The sequence below is a fragment of the Giraffa tippelskirchi genome, chromosome 2, assembly GCF_054371585.1.
Source record: "Giraffa tippelskirchi isolate mGirTip1 chromosome 2, T2T-mGirTip1v1.2.pri, whole genome shotgun sequence".
NCBI classification, from domain to species: Eukaryota; Metazoa; Chordata; class Mammalia; order Artiodactyla; family Giraffidae; genus Giraffa; species Giraffa tippelskirchi.
This window is the reverse complement of record NC_137276.1, coordinates 23695725-23714505: the sequence shown is the minus strand read 5'-3', so window position 1 is coordinate 23714505 and position 18781 is coordinate 23695725. Positions and strand designations below refer to the sequence as shown.

The following is an 18781-nucleotide window of genomic DNA, read 5'->3' as shown; positions in this document are numbered from 1 at the left end:
GCTTACTGACTCCTTCTCTCTTCAAAACCCTTGTCTTTCAGTGGGTTGAACATCCAATTAGTAATTCTTACTGTTGGGCTCTACATTATCCAATTCTTGGTATGGACTTTTGTCCCTACTGACAGGGTACCGGGGTATAAATAAGATGACCATAAATGTCCTTTTCTAAACCAAGGCACTTTAAGAATGAAAGGGAATGCTATTAAAACTTATATAGACACAACAGATATGGCCTGACAGCCTTGGTCCCTGTAGGTATAAGAAACTTAGCGCCTAAAAGGTAGCTTGTCCTAGATTCTGGTATACTCTCTGTATTGTGTATGTGTTCTCCTGTCTTCTCTAGTTGTGCCATTTTCTCTGGAAGGCCTTCCCCAAAGGGAACTGCATCTCCTGCATCCTAACTGTGGCTTATTTCCAACCTGACACATGTTTATACTGTTTCCAAACTGTTCATCTGACCATTCTCTGCCCAGGAGATTCTGGGTACATCTTCAGGGCAGTTAGCTTATAGTTATTTCATGCCTTTCTATAGACCCAGGAAATCATAGAAAAAAAAAGGTTATGAATCTTCAGAAGCTAATGAACCACTTCATTGCTGGTCCCTGGTATATTTACAAAAGCATCACATTCATTTAGTCACCTTTGGGAAAGGGATATATTTAATATCTCAGCACCTGTTATTATTTATCATAATACCATAACAGCTTAATAACGTCAAAAACCACTGGGTCCACATGTCTGTGCAACAACCAAATTATGTGTAGAGGAAAAAAAAAATATTTGAGAGGAAAAACAGAAGGAAGGAAAAGTATTACAAGCATAACTTTACTCACAAAAGACTTGTAAATGATAACTGTGTAGATCATAAGGCAACCAGAGACTAAAGAGACAGATAAATTTATTGGTTGTGGAAGAATTCCACTAGGGCAAATTTCATCCCTAAATGGAAAATGTTATTGTAACCATCTATTTCACTTTACAGTTCCAAGCTTCACAACTTCACAATTTGGCATCTGCATGTATAACAATGTGGTTTATATGATATTGTGTTTTCTAAAGCTTCTGGACTCATGCTAATTCTGCCTTCAAGTGAAAGGGTCTTTCTCAGTGTAAACTGTTGGGCAGAATTCATGATGTATCTTGACCTAGACTGAAATTCTGAGTAACTTATCCCCTCCCACATTAACTCATAATGTATCCAGAGGTAGTATGTGAATCTGGGAAATATTAATTCTCTAACATCTCAGTGATAATATCTTTTTATTACACCTGAAAAAGAAATAGAACCAGTCAGCAGCAACCATGGAGGCTAAGATAACACAAGATAACAGTTTTATTAAAAACCCACACATACCCTTGACAAAGGACAGGCTTCCTAAACATAATAGCTTAAACAAGGCAACTGCTAGACAGACAGGAGGGGTTGAGAGCAGTTATGTGGTATTAAATTTTTAAAAATTTCAACCTGCAATTTTAGGCTTTGAGAAATATTAAGCTTTTACATTTTTTTTTTACCAATCAGTATCCAAAATCCCAGAACAGTAACCCCCACCACAAAGCTAAGAGTGGAAGAGCACCCTGATTCTCTAATACGTGCAGAAATACAGAGAGGTGTGGATGTATCATTTTCTGTTCACACTAGCACATTAATAACACCGAGATAATATCATTTGTTTAACTTTCATAAAACCCATGGCTGTTCTGCCACTAACATTCTGGTTCACGCTTTAATCATTTTTCAACTGCTTCACGGCCACAATTCTTGGCTGGCCTTTGCCATCCATCTAGATTATGGATAGAATCTATCCCACATTCAGAGGCAGGCTTCATTTTTTCCCCCTACTCCCACCGTCGTCTACCCATTCAGCCAATTAAATTGGCTCCAAATACGCCAAGGAATTAGATTTTAATGTTTATTACTAATTTCCTCCTACACTTAATATCAAGGGATTTTTTTTTTAAATGCATGCCTCTGTTTTGGGTGGATGCCCTGAGTTGTAAATCAGATTTATTGCTGGAGATAGACGAGCACCTTTCCTTGTTATGCGGATAGATTTCTGTCTGCAGAATGCTTGTAAGAGCAGCTGCTGAGACTGCCGAAAGGCCTGGCTGCATAAACATCTCTTGGGGAACCTGTTACAAAGGCAGATTCCCAAAGATCCCTGGGATTCTGATTCCAGGAATGCGCACTGAGGCCTGAAGAAGGTCAACTTTGATGAAGCTTCCTCTGAAACTGTGATGCACAGCCAAATTTAAGAACAACTGTTCTATAGCAGGGATTGCCTACCCTAGGCTATAAAGAGATTTTCCAGCCACAGAACAGGCAGATATTTATCCCAAATGTTATGAGTGAACCAGTTAGCACCAGCTTTTCCAGTCCCACTGTACAGAGGTCTCATCTCTCAAGGTTTAGTTTATTTATCCAATAAATAACTCCTGTGAAATGCACAAAATCCCTAAGTGCTGTTGGTTGTCATTTAATATGAATTCATCCAGTGAAGGCTCTGTGTCCTCAAATAAAATGTAGTGTTTCCCTTTGCTTGCTGAGGCATTAACTTCTAGCCTCACTGCCCTCATCACTTCTACCAAAGAAGAAACAATACATTTTTTTAAGCTGCTTTCTCCCCATCCCCTGCCCCCGTCCCCACCCCCATTCCCAAATATAATTGCTGAAATAATTTATGACCATGGATCCTCACAGGAACAAAGTTACAGACTTTATTGTAGCTTGAGAGGTTTGTATCAGCAATTAAAACTTTAGTTTATTACCTGTCAGCAGATTCCCTTCACCTGGCAATCTACTAAAAGGTGATAAACTAAAGCTCACAGTTTAAAGCATAGTCTGGTCCTGGTCTCTTCACCTGAGTGTCCACCTCCTAGTCCCAACTTCCTATTATGGTTCTTTACTTGTCTGTTTTGGAGAAGGAAATGGCAATCCACACCAGTATTCTTGCCTGGAGAATCCCGTGGACAGAGAGGCCTGGCAGGCTACAGTCTGTGGGGTCATAAGAGTTGGACACAACTTAGTGACTAAACCACCACCACCGCTTGTCTGTTTTATGACATTTGCTTCTCTGGTGTCATAAAGAATATGCCTGCAATGCAGGAGACCTGAGTTCAATCCCTGGGTTGGGAGGAAGATCACCTGGAAAAGGGAATGGCAACCCACTCCAGTATTCTTGCCTGGAAAATTCCATGGACAGAGGAGCCAGGTGGGTTACAGTCCAGGGGGCCGCAAAGAGTTGGACATGACTAAGCGACTACACTAGCACCAAACCAACATGACCATGACACTTATCTGCTTCGGCAATTTTAAAAGAGGTTCTAGGTTTCCAGCTCTATCAAATAAATGATCACCTCTTGCTACTTGAGTTGAAAAATCCTTGTAAAATGGGTAAATACTTTGTGAAACTAGAAAGGATTCCTGGCTGTTGACCTATGGTCTTAGAAAATCCTTTCATCTGCCCCTTCTTTCCTGTATCATGTGTATCATACTTTGTAACAGTAAACAAAGCATGTGTTAATGAGAGTTTTCTCATGGATGATGAACAAAGTGTATAATATAAATGACATATCAAATAATGACACATTTAATTTCCATGAATTGTATCCCTCTCTCCTCTGCTCATAATTATATCTTCAGTTAATATCCAAATAGGGATGTTTGAGGGTATGTATCTAAATGCCACAAATATGTCACACTATGGATCGCTTTACATATAAACCATACTTTGTTCTGCTTCTGCTCAGCATAGCCCCTCAATCTGGCAGGTTTATTTTCTCTGCTTTGAGTGAACTCCTACTCAGCACAAAGGCTCATTTATATTGAATCTTCCACATGCAATATTTTCATCCTCTTGCTTTATAATTAGGAAAGCTTCATGTAACTAGTATTTGGGCCCCAGATCAAGCCAGTGTACATTGAGCAAGAGTACTAGTTTATTTCTTATCCCTGGACAAACCACAGTTTTAAAGGAATCATTGCACAGGGAGGCACAGAGTCATGTGGAGAAATAAGATGATAAATCAGAAATGGACTGTTTGCCCTTGGATAAATCCCAAGTTACCAGAAGCAATGAGAAAACTATTGGCATTTTAGGGATATTTTGTTAACAGCCCAGGTTTGTTCTGCTGTAATTACCTACAGGCATCAAATGTTCTGCAACAGATCCCAAGACTTCCTGTGAGTCTTGTTGGAAAAACTCTCCCTAAACCATCCCTACATCACACATCACAGCTCTTAAAATACAGGAGAAAATCAATGAATCAATGAATCAATCAATCAATCAAAAGGCCAGGGTAAAAACATGGATAAGACAGAACTCAAGGGAGACGTCACAAAAGATGTGAAGAAGGTCTAGTTTGTTTGATCAGGTAAGTGTAGTGTGATTTAAGGTTTGAGACCCTGAGCTCTGTCATGAAGGGAGACAGAGCTTGCTTTGCTCCTTACGTTACTATCCTGGTAAAATAATGGCCAATAAGTTAAATTTGCTTCTGTATCTTTCAGGAACATCTCTCTTGTCAGTCCCTCTCCCATTGTCTTTAGGACTTCTCCTTCTTGGAGCTCCAATTTTCCTTCACCTCACCCATTTTCCACAACATGCAAATCAACAACTATCAGACATCTTAGAAAAGATATGACATAAGGAAAGCACAGAGGTGGGTTTTCCTGGGATGCTTACTATCCAAATGAAGGCAAGGCTCCCCCATTATTGGGTAAAAGGTATTAAAACATGACTTCTGGAGAAAGGAATGGCAAACCACTCCAGTATTCTTGCCTGGAAAATTCCATGGACAGAGGAGCCTGGACAGCTATATTCCACAGGATCACAAAGTCAGACACAACTGAGTGGCTAACACATGCACACATTCTAACATGACATGGAGACCGGTTCATAGTCCAACACACTGAATCCAAAGGATAACCAAGAAGAAAAGAGTTTTGAACCTATCTCTACAGGTTATACAGCCTTGACATACTCCTTTCCTGATGTGGACCAGTCTGTTGTTTCATGTCTGGTTCTAACTGTTGCTTCTTGACTTGCATACAGATTTCCCAGGAGGCAGGTAAGGTGGTCTGATATTCCCATCTCTTGAAGAATTTTCCACAGTTTGTTGTGATCCACATAGTCAAAGGCTATATCTTGTCACACTGCTTATTTAACTTATATGCAGAGTACATCACGCAAAATGTCAGGCTGAATGAAGCACAAGCTGGAATCAAGATTGGCAGGAGAAATATCAATAACCTCAGATATGTAGATGACACCACCCTTATGGCAGAAAGTGAAGAAGAACTGAAGAGCCTCTTGATGAAAGTAAAAGAGGAGAGTGAAAAAGATGGCTTAAAACTCAGCATTCAGAAAACTAAGATCATGGCATCTAGTCCCATCACTTCATGGCAAATAGATGGAAACAATGGAAACAGTGACAGACTTTATTTTTGGGGGCTCCCAAATCACTGCAGATGGTGACTGCAGCCATGAAATTAAAACATGCTTACTCCTTGGAAGAAAAGTTATGACCAACCTAGACAGCATATTAAAAAGCAGAGACATCACTTTGCCAACAAAGGTCCATTTAGTCCAAGCTATGGTTTTTTCAGTAGTCATGTATGGATGTGAGAGTTGGACTATAAAAAAAGCTGAGTGCCGAAGAACTGATGCTTTTGAACTGTGTTGGAGAAAAATCTTGAGAGTCCCTTGGACTGCAAGGAGATTCAGCCAGTCCATCGTAAAGGAAATCAGTTCTGAATATTCATTGGAAGGACTAATGCTGAAGCTGAAGCTCCAATACTTTGGCCACCTGATGCGAAGAACTGACTCATTTGAAAAGACCTGATGCTGGGAAAGATTGAAGGTGGGAGGAGAAGGGGATGACAGAGGATGAGATGGTTGGATGACATTACTGACTTGATGGACGTGAATTTTAGCAAGCTCCCGGAGTTGGTGATGGACAGGGAAGCCTGGCGTGTTGCAGTCCATGGGGTTGCAAAGAGTCAGACATGACTGAGTGACTGAACTGAACTGAACTACAGGTTATAAATTAATTATATGTCTCATTATTTGTAAAAGCAATATTTACTGAACACATGATATGGGCAATTTTCTGTGCTAGATACAATGATAGAGACACTATAAAGCCATGGTGAACTGTATCCTCAGGAAATTAAACAGGAGAGATGAGGAGGATCAGACAGATAGAGCTTAAAAAAACCCATGTGAGTTCTGACAATGGATAGATGATATCCAGGTAATGGTTCCAGAAAGACAACATGTAAAGGTTAGCATTGAGCTGAGCCTTAAAATATAAAGACACTTAAAAGATGTAGAAAATTAGAGAAGGGGAGTAATGTTCCAATTGGGAATACCACGAGCAAAGGTACACTTCCATCAAAACACCAGTGTTTCCAGTCCAGCCCCCAGCTTGACTGAGTCACACTCCTGTCTGCTAAACATGGCGCCAACTGCCATGAGGTCCTAAAAGCCAAAGAGAGCTGCTCAAGGCATGGCCCTCTCTCAAACTTCTTGATAACAGCTCCTCATCCCTTCTTATTCTCACACAATCTGAAATCTTGACTTTCTTCAAGAGAGTTTCAGGAACATCGCTATCAGGAGCGGTGAGGACCCCAGCAGCAATTGTACAGAAACTGAAAAGCATGGGAAGAGCTAAACACAAAACAAGGACTGCCTTCAAAGTTTATCTCACTTAGATACCAAAGTTAATGAATTCCCAAACAGAACACGTGGGGGAAACAAAGGAAATCCAGTCTCTAATGACATCCAGGTACCTGGAAACGCTTACCTTGTGTTCCCATAAAAGCAAACAGGGAACTGAATTTGAAAAACAAAGCAAGGCTAGTAAATTCCTGAAAGGAGACAGTTCTTTTTCCTTGGAGACAAACCAAATTATGCATTGCCTCTCTCACCAGCAATATACTCTGGCTCAAATATTTTTAAAAGAAGGCTGTTGAACATCTGCTAAGCAATTAATGGTATGCAGCGGCATGCTGGAATGGTCCCTGGGAAGGTATTAGCAATCCTGCTTATGAGACATGAAATGTTGCAAGCAGTGGTCCTTCTTCCCTTTTTTGAGATTGTATTTTATTTTTGTTTTCTCCTGCCTGCAGCAGGGATGAAAGGAAAGAGAAGGGAGCTTAGGTGGAAGTTCGGCATCAAATTCTCTTCCTCATCATGTCTTCCTTCCCCCAGGCAAGAAAGGGAATATCTTTCTGCTTTCTCTGCCTAAGCCATCCCAATATAACTGTGCTGATTTCAATTTAAACAAATGGTGGCAACTGTCTCAATCCAACTGATCGCCTACCCAATATGCCAAGTTTTCTGTGTGTGAAAGGAGAATTCCCTCCACTGTCTTGGTACCATAGTCTATCCTCTGTTCTAATAGTTGATGGGATGGGGAGGGAGGTGGGAGGGGGGTTCAGGATGGGGAACACATGTAAACTCATGGCTGATTCATATCAATGTATGGCAAAAACCACTACAATATTGTAAAGCAATTAGCCTCCAACTAAAATAAATAAATTAAAAAAAAAAATCAGGTAGTTAGAGTTAACTTAGGAATGATCACCAACATGAAACTGATCGCTCCTATATTCTACTTCCTCATCACAGTCATTGAAGAGTGCCAGCCTTAACACAAGCCTTGCCTTTTGCATATGAAAGCCTGGCTGAGAGTGACTTTGTACCTCTCTCCCTTGGAACTGCCAGTCCTGACACTTTTATGACAACGTGGCTAAAATCAATACAGCGAAAATTTCCAAGACTCAATCACTATGTCAGCCCTTGATAGTCTCTTCTTTTATTCTTCAAACTGGAGCTGATTACCCACATATAAGTCTATGTTCACTCTGGTCATCCTAGGAAGCACAAAAGGCCAGGCAATCAGGTTTCGAATTACACTGCCAAAAGGTGTATGATAGATACTATCAGAAGAACCTGGGACAGCCTGGGTGACTGGAAGCCAGATAATTTTCTCACTTTCTCCAAAATGGCCCAGTCTAAGTTTGGGCTTTTGCCTCAAACTGCAGTTTCCTTTAGTTCCCTTGGCAACACTGCAGAGTACACATCTATGCTGCAGAGGTCTCTCCTTCCAATCTCAGCATGCTTACCTAAGCTCCCAGTAACACACTCCCTTTTGCCAACCCCTCCTCTGAGGGATCTGAGTACTGCTCTCCAAATCTCCAGCTACAGGATGAAGCATGAATATTAATTGGATAAATTTTCTAGATCTTCCCAACTTTGCATTACTCTTTGCCAACTGGCACTTAGACCAGTGGAATTATTTTTTCCTGGTTATCGGGAATGACCTTTCTTTCCTCCATGGAACTACGGATCCATGGGTGCCTTTGCTGTATCCATTTTCCAGGCCAAGCCACTGGTCAAAGCAGTTTCAGATCATTAGCCACTTTTTGGATTCCTATTCTTTTTTTTAAAATCTGGATCCCAGATATCATCACAGAATGGCATCCTTAACTAATACATAAAGTAAGATTCAAATTTGGGAAACTAATCAAACTATCTTTGGAGTGTGATATGACAACTGTCAGTAGCTTGGCCACTGGGCTGATGACAAGGGATGTTTCTGGACTTTGTTTTCCAGTTTAACCAACTATGTGTAATTGCCACACGCCATCACTGCTCACTAAAGACCAAAGGCCAACTTTGGCAGGAAACAGCCAAGGAGAGCATCAAATGCTCTCAGGTAAGTCTGTTCAGGCCTTAGGCTTACAAGCTGCCCTCATAGGTGCTTTGTTGTTTTATACTCTCTGTGCACGTGCTCAGTCATGCCTAGCTCTTTGCGAGCCCGTGGACTGTAGCCTGCCAGGCTCCTCTGTTCATGGGGATTCTCCAGGAAAGAATACTGGAGTGGGTTGCCATTTCCTATTCCAGGGGATCTTTCCGACGTAGGGATCAAACCTGTGTCTCTTGCATTGCAGGCAGATTCTTTACCACTGGGCCACTGGGGAAGCTCCTTTCTACTCTCTTATATTTTCTTATTTTCTTTAGGACCTTTTTACCATCAGTATGATTTGTAAAGTGTCATTTGTCAATGTGCTACCTGCCCAGCCTTCTCCACTGATGGAATCTTCATGAAGGCAGAGGCTCTATCTCATGCTGAGAACACTTCTTGGCTCAGAGTAGCCAGCAACTTAATAAATATCTGTTGATGGATGCAACTGACTGCACCCATTTGCTGCAGAATAGCAAACCGGCTCTACTCAATCCTTGCTCCTAAAAGTCACCTTTCTCATGTGACACTCTGAATTGGTCACATCTCTGCTCCTAGGTCTCCATGGCTTCTCAGAGTCCACTTCAGGAAGAAGAACTAGTTCAGCCTGGCGTGTTTCCACCTTCCACCTCCATGTCCCATGCTCAGCACAATGACTTTTATATGGTTTTTTTTTAAGTGTTTTTTTTTTTTTTAAGGAAAAACATTTTATGAAATCCTAATAAAGTAAAAAGATGGAATCCAAGTAGAAAAGAGGCCAGTGTCCAACCTGCTTGGCCTTCTTCTAGACCTAAGCACACCTTCAGGAACCTCCAGGAAACCAGAGAATGGAAATGGAAAAACCTGCCCCTTGTCCCTACTTATCCAGCATACCCAAAGCCCTCAGGGCTTTCATGTTCCTTCCCTGATTATTCCAAGATTATGCTTGGAATAATCTCTTCAGTTCAATCCTATCCATCTTTCAAGGTCCTCCCCAAAGACTACCTCCTCCATGAAGCTTTCCTGTGTCATTTTGACTGGCTGCAATTTACCACTGCTTTAAATTTCTCATAAAGCTTAGATTGTTAATAATAAAAAAGGATAAAAGGAAAAATAACACCTGACTCTGCACTGGGCATTACCCTATGTTTGTAACCTAAACTAACTTGACCCTCACACAATTCCATTGTTACAGATGCTATAGAGAAGTCTTCTCTCAGAATCTACACACTAAGTAAGTGATGGAGCAAGACTGAAACCAATGGTCTGGCTGCAAAACTGCCAAGTTCAAGCACTCAGAAATGTGCTACTGCCTCTCTATAAAGGCATTTGTGCATTTCACTTGTTCAGAGATCCCACCACTGCCCACTTCCCCCACCCCAAAGTACCACCACCACTGCCACCACCAAACTCTGAAACACCACAACTAGATTATACTTTCTGAAGGGAAAGGCCATTACCTACTGGCCTTTATGCAACACCAGTATAGCATTCTGCAAAAATAAGGACCCAATACATAGTGTTAATTTATTATTAATATAGCACAATAATATCTATTTCTATATACTTGGAACTACCTGAATTACTATTGAGACTTCTATATGGCCTTAGCAAGAATATTTTCCCCATCATCTTTTACAAGTGAAGAGACAGAAGTTCAATGACATTCATTCATTTGTAAGATACTGACCAACCTGGGGTTCAGCTCCTGGCTATAGCCCTGGACAGCTCCTAAGTCCAAGCTATTTCTATTGTGCCTCTTTATCCCAAACTGAAAGAAAATTCTTCATAGCATGAATGATTTAAAAATAAAGTCTTGCAGAAAGACCAGAAAAAAACATTACTTGTAAAGTTAACTTTATTTTCAAGATTTCTGTAAGATGAAATATGCTATTATTCTAGGGAATTTTTAGTGATTCACTGATGGTTTTTGCCAGGAACCAGGCAGGAAAATCACCTTTTTCTCTTGCCTTGACTGTCCCCATTAAGGCAAAAAAAAAAAAAGAGAGAGAGAAGACAAGCAAGAGAACCTCCAAAGAATGAAGCCCTATTTCTGATCAGCAGTGGCACCAGTTAGTCTTATTTTGCTGAAACAAATTGGGATGCCCTTCTGCCAGAGCCACTAGCCAGAACCCAGGGATGGGAACACTGACCTGCTGTTAAGTGGGCTGCGTGGACAAGGACTTGGACCCCCGGCTTCAGCTCAAAGTGCACGGAGTTTTGGTTGAGCTTGTGAATCAGCAGTTCTGATATCTGAAAGGAAAAGAGAGTGAGTGCCACCGAAGTTGTCACACCGACTACACACAAACGTGCTGAGCAATATTTACCATGCTGATCAAGGCATCCTGGTATTATACCTGGGAGTGATATAAGTGAGTTATACATGATTTTAAGTTTTTAGTCCAGAATATGCAGATAGAATTATTTTCTAAGCATGACTTGACTTTATATCCAAATTGCTACAAAATAGGACAAACAATTAGGAAATCAGATCATTTCTACTCTTAAAAAATTACCCTGGTATTAGTTTAAAAAAATCACCCTGGGTTTCTTTGAGAGTGCATTTGTTATACACAAGGACTTAAAAGAAGCAAATATGTGGAAATTACTAATTCTGATGAGATTCAGACCCATTTATTTTACTTCTTGATAGTAAACTCCATCTTATTCCCTATTTTGCTTCCCTCCTCTTACCCAGCTTTCTAAGAATAGATAGTTCATGGGTATTTGTTGATGATAAATATTGTTCTACTAAAATAATAACTTATGATGTTGTAGTACAGTTTCTAAGTCATGTCCAACTCTTTGAGAGCCCCCATGAACTGTAGCAGGCCAGGCTTCCCTGTATGTATGTATTTCTAATGTATAATAAATTATACATTTGAAACAAAGCATAACCACAACTTAATCTGTTGGCTGACTCTTGTTTGATGCTGTGAACCCAAAACCACTCCTCAGGCTGATGCATCTATACTGGGCAGACCCACAGAATTCAGGGCCATGAAACATTTAACCCCAACAAATGACAAAGGACCTTGTTTTAGGTAGTAATAGTATAAGGCAAGACTTTCTAGACAAGGTAAAACTCTGTTCATGTGTTTAAAGTAAAAAACCAGATCAATCTGCTGTTTCACTCATCTTTTTGAGCGATCAGTGAAAAGCTATCAGAGAAAACCACACTCCTATTATCTGGTCTCCTTGCCTCATTTTTAATGTTCTAAGTGTCAGTGTAATGTTCTATTTCATATGCTATTTAAGTCTAGTTAGATGCTTTCTGAATATTGTTCTGCTAGTTAAGTTCTTAAATTATTTTTCTTTTTCTATTTATGGACTTTCACTCAGTCCACTGAGTTGCCAAAATGACACCTTTGATCCTTTTATCAATTAAGCAGGGCCTGACGGCTTTGTTTTCAAGCACAGAGTCTCTCGCAGAGGTCCCTGTTCAGTGATGGAACTGAACTGCCCTGCAGATGAACTTCTCTGCTTAACAGCAAGAACTTGGGATGACTGTCAGTGACCTGTGACCCATGTCACGCACCTGGGATCCAGTTCAAGCTCAGCCTCTCAAATATTTCCATTTAGCAGACTGTGCAGGAAAACAAGGTTGTGACAAAATTATGTTGAAAACAACTTTATTCTCTCTATATAAGCTACTCTTTTTCCTGGGTAATGAGAAACTTCCAGGACGCTCAAGGTTTATAGGAAGAGTGGATTTCTAACACAGATTGTGTAGAATGGTTTTCCTCTGTGTTCTATAAAGTGTTACAGTGTGTAAGTTCCTATTCTTATTCTTATCATTCAATCAGTAAGACCTTTCTAAGAATTTGATGGTGGATTTTTAGTAGAGGTTAAACAGAAAGGTTTGGCTCTTAAATAAACATAGACACAGAGAAATGCATATATATATGTGTAAAATATATAATCATGTATGAAATTAATATGCTTATGTACATATACATGCTTATGTACATACACATACATATGTGCACATACTTATGTAATTGTATTTGCAGAAAAAATATTTTAACTTGAATAAGAAAACATCAGAAGTAATTAAGAAATTGTCCTGTTTTGTAGAGTCCATCCCATGGACAAAATGGGACTGTGTATATGCCTGAGAAAAACTTCTCTCTTCCAACTTGCAGAAGTGATATGTATTTCTTCTCCCTGACAATGTTTCTTCCTTAAGAAAGAGATATAGATAAGAAACCAGAAAAGTGTTCATCTGAACAACATACTTCTAATTTATAATCTCCAGGAGAGTCCCTTGAAGAAAATAATTAACTTCCCAAATTTGTTCTGGTTTATAACATTGCTTCATCGGTTTTATCTGTATCATTTACAAAATTAAACAGGTTATGCAAAAATGGTAGCAGAGAAAGTGTATTTCATGGATTTCACTTGCATCAAAGAACACACAAAAAAGATAACATACTTTGTAGTGTGGGAAAGAACTTATGCACAGAAACAGAACTAAATAAAATTTATACTGCATACAAGAATGAGCTCAATTAGAACCATGCATTTCTCTATGCAAGTAAATGAGTATGAAACTGTTGACAGATTTTGACAATATTTTAAATGTTTTCCATGCCACCTGCAGAAGCATTTATCCTGTATTGTTTTTGTCATTTGTGAACTATTACATATATTTTCATATATATAATGTGATATGTAATGTATAATATCTATACATTGAATACTTTCTATTGGCAAAATTACATATTTCTCACTATTTTTTTCCCTAGGACAACATAGCTCCATTGAAAGCAACATGAAGCCTAAAGGACACTCTTAAGTTTATCCTGTTAATGTTTGAAGAATTGAGACTAGAATTTCATTCTGTTTTGACTCCTAATCTTAGGGCATTTCCATAAAAAACATTTTCCTCGAGCCAGCTGACAAAGACACAAAAAGTATATGGGAGGAGGTCCAGTGGAGCACATTTAGGAGGTGAAAAATTGTAGCATATCATTAACTATGCTTCTATTTCTCATCCAACTGTGAAGCACACGATTTATAACACCAGGCCCGTGTCATCTGACCAATTTGAGGTACAGGCAATTCCCAACCATAGCCTCAGGACTGCTACCTTCTATTCAACAGTTAATATAATTTATAATGTTTGGGAGAGTCTTTGGCCAAAAAAGGAATAGAATAAACTGCAACTATAGAACTGTGTTGTGACAGTCTAAATGAAAGAACACAAACTTGCATGATAAAGACTCGAGTGCAATGGTATGTAATCGCTGGGAGACCGGTCCTCCTGAAGCAAGCTGAATCTGCTCATTTTTCTCTCTGTCCAATGCAAGTGTGTCGTCTTACAAGCTTCATTGACCTTTGCACTGTCACCCCTCTTCTGCTGCTCTCCATTTTCTATTCTCCTTCAGCTAAATAATCATGAGCAAAGAAAAATCTATCATTCTTGGTGTCTGCCTATTTGATGGAATATGCCTATAATACAAATGCAACCCACACGCCATTTAAACTACCACTTAAATAGACAGTGGCAACTCAATACAAATACTTGGAAAGACGCTATCGAAAGGTGCTATGGAAGGGACCAGGTACATGGAAAACACCAATTCTCCTTCTCAGCTTCTTCACAAGCGTGAAATCTGAGTGTGGTAATCACAACAGGGGTCAGGCTGAGGTAACGATGTTACAATTTTGAGGACTTGAAACAAAGGAAGTGTGCTTCCTGCTTAACGCTCCATATCCACTGCAGGTAGACGTGATGCTGTGCTCATTATAGTCACACAGGAACATTGGCTCGTAGATCAGCCCCCTCAGATGTACACACCACCAGAGGAGGGAAAAAAAGAGTTCTCTGGGTTCTAGAGACAAAATTTGAATACTTCAGCTTGGAAGTGACTCATCACTTCTGCTTCCACTTCATTGGCCAGAATTAGTCACATGGCTCTGCTTACAGAAGAGACTCATGGGTATAACCCTACTGGTACCCAGAAATGTTTGGTCAACAGAGTAGATCGCTACCGCATAAAGAACACATTCAACATCCAAACAATGCTTAATGAAACCAGCAGAGGAAAATCGACTCTCAGATCATGAGAATGGAAGTGTCAAATGCTCAAACATGAAGAAAGAGAAGCTTAAGGACAACAGAGCAGTGGTAATTTATCAAACATGACACCCAAAGAAATGATACAAAGTGAAACTATTAATGCACACTCAAAATGGGCTTTAGCAGATTTATCGATGGCAAAGCTATACTGGGCCACACAACTAATGCTTATCTGAAGTGGCGAGGAGGGATGGAAACCCTACTGAACGTAAGGAACATTCTGGTGCCAGGTTAGAAGGAGACTTGCCTGGGATTACCTTGGAAAGGACATAGTCAATCTTGATACTGTTAGGTTATTAAAGCCTCTTCAAAGAGTAATTGAATGATATTACTTTTGGAATCAACAGAGAAAGATCTTTCCCAATTATCATGATTTCTGGGTTAATATGTGGAAGAAGCAACGCAGCCAAACAGGACTTCTACTTATCAATTCTGTTCTTTGTTAGCACCAAAGAATCAGCTAGAAGTGTCTAAGAAGTTCTTCCTGGATGACATAATGAAGAAATAATGTGTCCCAGTTCACTTCCTTTCCCTAAATTCCCCATCACCAGCTCCAAACTTCTCTCCTTCACCTTTTGCTGTATTCTTTCAGCACAACTCTTACCTATTCTTTTGATTATAACTTTCTGTTTTAGTGACCTTCCTTGTGAACTTCAAAATATTTCTACAATTTCTCTTTAAAAAATCTGGACAGAGCAGACTGAGTATATCGAAAATGGTCTAAGATTATTTATTACATTTCACAATGAATCTTTAATTTCTAAAAATACTGCCAATAACCTGTTCCGTTTTCAGAGGCACTTTTCCTTTTCCTGGATTTTGGTTTCTGCACCTGTCAAATGTTCATGACAACACAAACAACCAAAGAGGAAATTCATTGCTGCTGGTTGACATTTCATCCATAGTCGTTCTGCTGCTTTTAAATGTGCCCGTGCCCTTAAAGGATTCAGCAAGGCAACATGCAGGCTCCCTATCTCCCCAGCACAGCATCACAAACACAGAATGATTGTCCTTCCTCCTTCCAGGAGAGCCGGATACAAATCTGCTCACCTCTGAGGACTCAGAGAGAAGCTGGCAAGTACAGTGGTGCAGGGGGTGGGGTACATTCCACACCTGAGCAGCTGGCCTCAGGTAGCAAGAGGGTCTATCCCTGATGAGGCCAGCTAAGGGCAAGTGAGCCTTTTCTCACTCTCTGGAGATGTGAAGTCGAGAGCGGTGGAACCCTCCCAGACAGAGGTCACTTGATTAACCTAGCCCAATGTTATCTGGATAACAAGGTCAAGTGCTTCTCACTGTGAGGAATTTTCAATTTATTTCACAGACAAGATAACTCGATCTAAGCCAGCATCTGTCCTCCCGGGGGAATGCTGTCAGAGGAAGTAAGGGAGGAGAGCCAAGAGCCGTTTGCTGGGGCCCTGCCCTCCCAGTCATCAGGGTCCACCTGGCCAGGTCCCACTTTTTCCCCTGCTGGTAATTCTGTGCAGTAACTTTATAAGAAAGGGAGGAGCCAGAGTATTGAGAGAGAGAATAAAGCCAGCTCTTCCCAAGTTCCATCTAATTCAGAGTACAGCCTTTAAAGGAGTGGGGTCCTGGTTGTTGTTTTTACTTTGCACTCAGTTGCAATTTCTATGTAATTTATGACAAAGGAAGTCAGTTGCTTTTGCCTGCCTCCGGTTCCTTCTCTCTCCCCCATATTTTTCTTTAAGGACCCATGTCCTTCTTTATTCTCAGCCCATTTGATTTCAGAGGGGCTCCCTTCACTCCTGATCCTGGGGAGGGTATGACACATTGAGTTGTCACTGACAGAGCCCTAGCCTTCTGACTACCAGGCTAGTTGAGACATCTCCACTTTACTGAAGTCAAGCCCATGAGAATTATCACCCTAGGCTTTTGGGGTGCACTCAGGGGAGAGGCACTGTCTTTTGAATGGAATTGATACGATGACTAAATAAAAGACTAGGACTTCCTAGGGCCATTCTCGACTTCCTGTGTGCTGGCTTCATTCTCAGGCAGACTTCTCGTGCGGTCATAACAGAAAGAGATAGAGAAAGAAGGAGAGACGAAGACAGGGGAGTAAGTTGATGATCCTTCCTCTCTGAGTTATCCATGCCTGAGCTGGACTTCCCAACTAAATAGGCTCGTAACTGCAAATTTCCAGTGAAATTTGTTTGAACAGAATATATGTTCATTTCATCAGGGAAAAACAAACAAACAAACTACAAAACTCAAAGCAAAGCATTTGTTGTTCATTGCCTGGGGCAGCAGCCTTGATACCTACAGGCCTTACAGAAGTCAAGTGGTACCCAAATCCACATGGGCAGCATGACAGAGCAAGGGGACCGCTAGACTTGAGAGTTAGTTGCAGAAACAGGACTAGAATCTCCTTCTCCTTAAAGAATTGTGTCTCCTCAGGCAATTCACAGCTCCCTGTTGGGGTCTGAACTCATTAATTTCAAAGTGACTGAGTCAGAGAGAAGAATTAAAGGACCTCTCTTAGAATCATAACTATAGGATTCCTGTGGGCAGCACCTGTATTGCTGGCTCTTGACACAAGGCTTAGTTTACATATTGGGGATTTCATTACTGTACTTACTAATTGGGTAATAGCAGTTGCCATAAGACACTGATTTCTCATATGCTGGGTTTGGTCACTGAAATTAGTTTCATTCCTGGATAAGGCTGCTACACTGGCAATTCCCTTAACCAAAGTTACAATCTCCGTGGGTACTCTGCTGCTTTCCCTTAATGCCATCCATCGGCATGATAACTTAGATGAGTCATCTTCCCTCTAGTTTACTTATTCATGTGTTCTTTCTGTTTCCTGCTATCTTTGTTCTTTCCTGTAATTTCATTCATTAATCTTTCTCTCCTTATTGTCACCATCTTCTTTCTGCCAATGCATGCCCCAGACTATACTAGTCTTTAATATGCCTACATATGTTTTTTTGCATTTCTCATATACTCTCCTATCACAAAACGCCCATAAATGTAACCAGTATCTATTTACCATTTATTGAGTAACCTCTATAGGTCAAGGGCTTTGCTGTATCATTTCTTTAATGATCTATCAAACACCCCCATGAGACAGGTATTATTGATTATGTGATTTTTGGCTGGATTATTGAACTTTTCTGAATTTTTCTCATCTATAAGATATAAGCAATAGATATAAGAGCTGAAACTAGAAACCTGGTCTATATTTCTCCAAACCTGCGGTCTTTCTAAAACATATCTGAACTCCCTACATGTGTACCTAATGTTAAGTTCCACAGCTTTCGAGCAAGCCAAGCCAGCTGCCTTTAGGTCTCTGATTAATGGCTCATCAGTACATGATACTCGGCTACCTCAGGGACACTCACTCGGGTCTCTGAGAATGTCTCTGGAGAAGACACTCAGACAAGATGAAGAGAAAGAAGAACTCTAGGGAAAACAGACAGTTAGAGTGAGATATACCCTCACAAAAGTAACCAGGTTTCAGAGAACATATGCTGCCTATTTCTACATTTTCTCTCAAATAAACATCTAGAAACTATATTTTAGAGAGAGAATGAAAAGTATTGGAAATTGAGATGTGAAGATGATGTGGTACCTGGGAATTTAGCTGGCTCTAAACCTGGACTCTTCTGTATTGAGATGATATTCTTGATTTCATGGGAAAGCCATAAGATTTCCAAAGGAGGAACAAATATACATGTTTCAACCTAAATGCCCTGGATAGGGATCTACATCCCTCTAGGTCTCATCAGCAGTGTGGTGATAAGAAATACTCTATTCCTTTTCCCACTGAACTGCAGGTGCAGAGAATAATTTGTAGAATATAACAGGAAGCCGAAAGCAAGGGCTGAGCAAAGACAGACGCAAAGTTGATGGGTTCCCTGCTGTCCGACGTTCAAGTGCAGTTCACTAGGAGATGGGGTTCACTGGGGCTTTCCTTGACAGCTGTTATTTGTTATTTGCACGTGAAAAAAA

General features: G+C 40.3%; 1 protein-coding gene and 1 long non-coding RNA gene across 9 annotated transcripts in view; one reads left to right on the top strand and one right to left on the bottom strand.

Moving 5' to 3' along the window:
• Window positions 1-18781, bottom strand: part of LOC145539476 (VPS10 domain-containing receptor SorCS1) — a 580892-nt gene that overhangs the window by 11942 nt on the left and 550169 nt on the right. For all 8 annotated transcript variants that reach the window (XM_081573556.1, XM_081573559.1, XM_081573557.1 and 5 more), the window contains one exon: window positions 10881-10980. In XM_081573556.1, the coding sequence (XP_081429682.1) occupies window positions 10881-10980 (100 nt within the window). The remainder of the gene's footprint in view (window positions 1-10880; window positions 10981-18781) is intronic.
• LOC145539477 (uncharacterized) lies at window positions 3114-16794 on the top strand. Its single transcript, XR_014077847.1, has 2 exons — window positions 3114-3212; window positions 13476-16794. It is a non-coding gene; the product is annotated as an uncharacterized LOC145539477 (long non-coding RNA).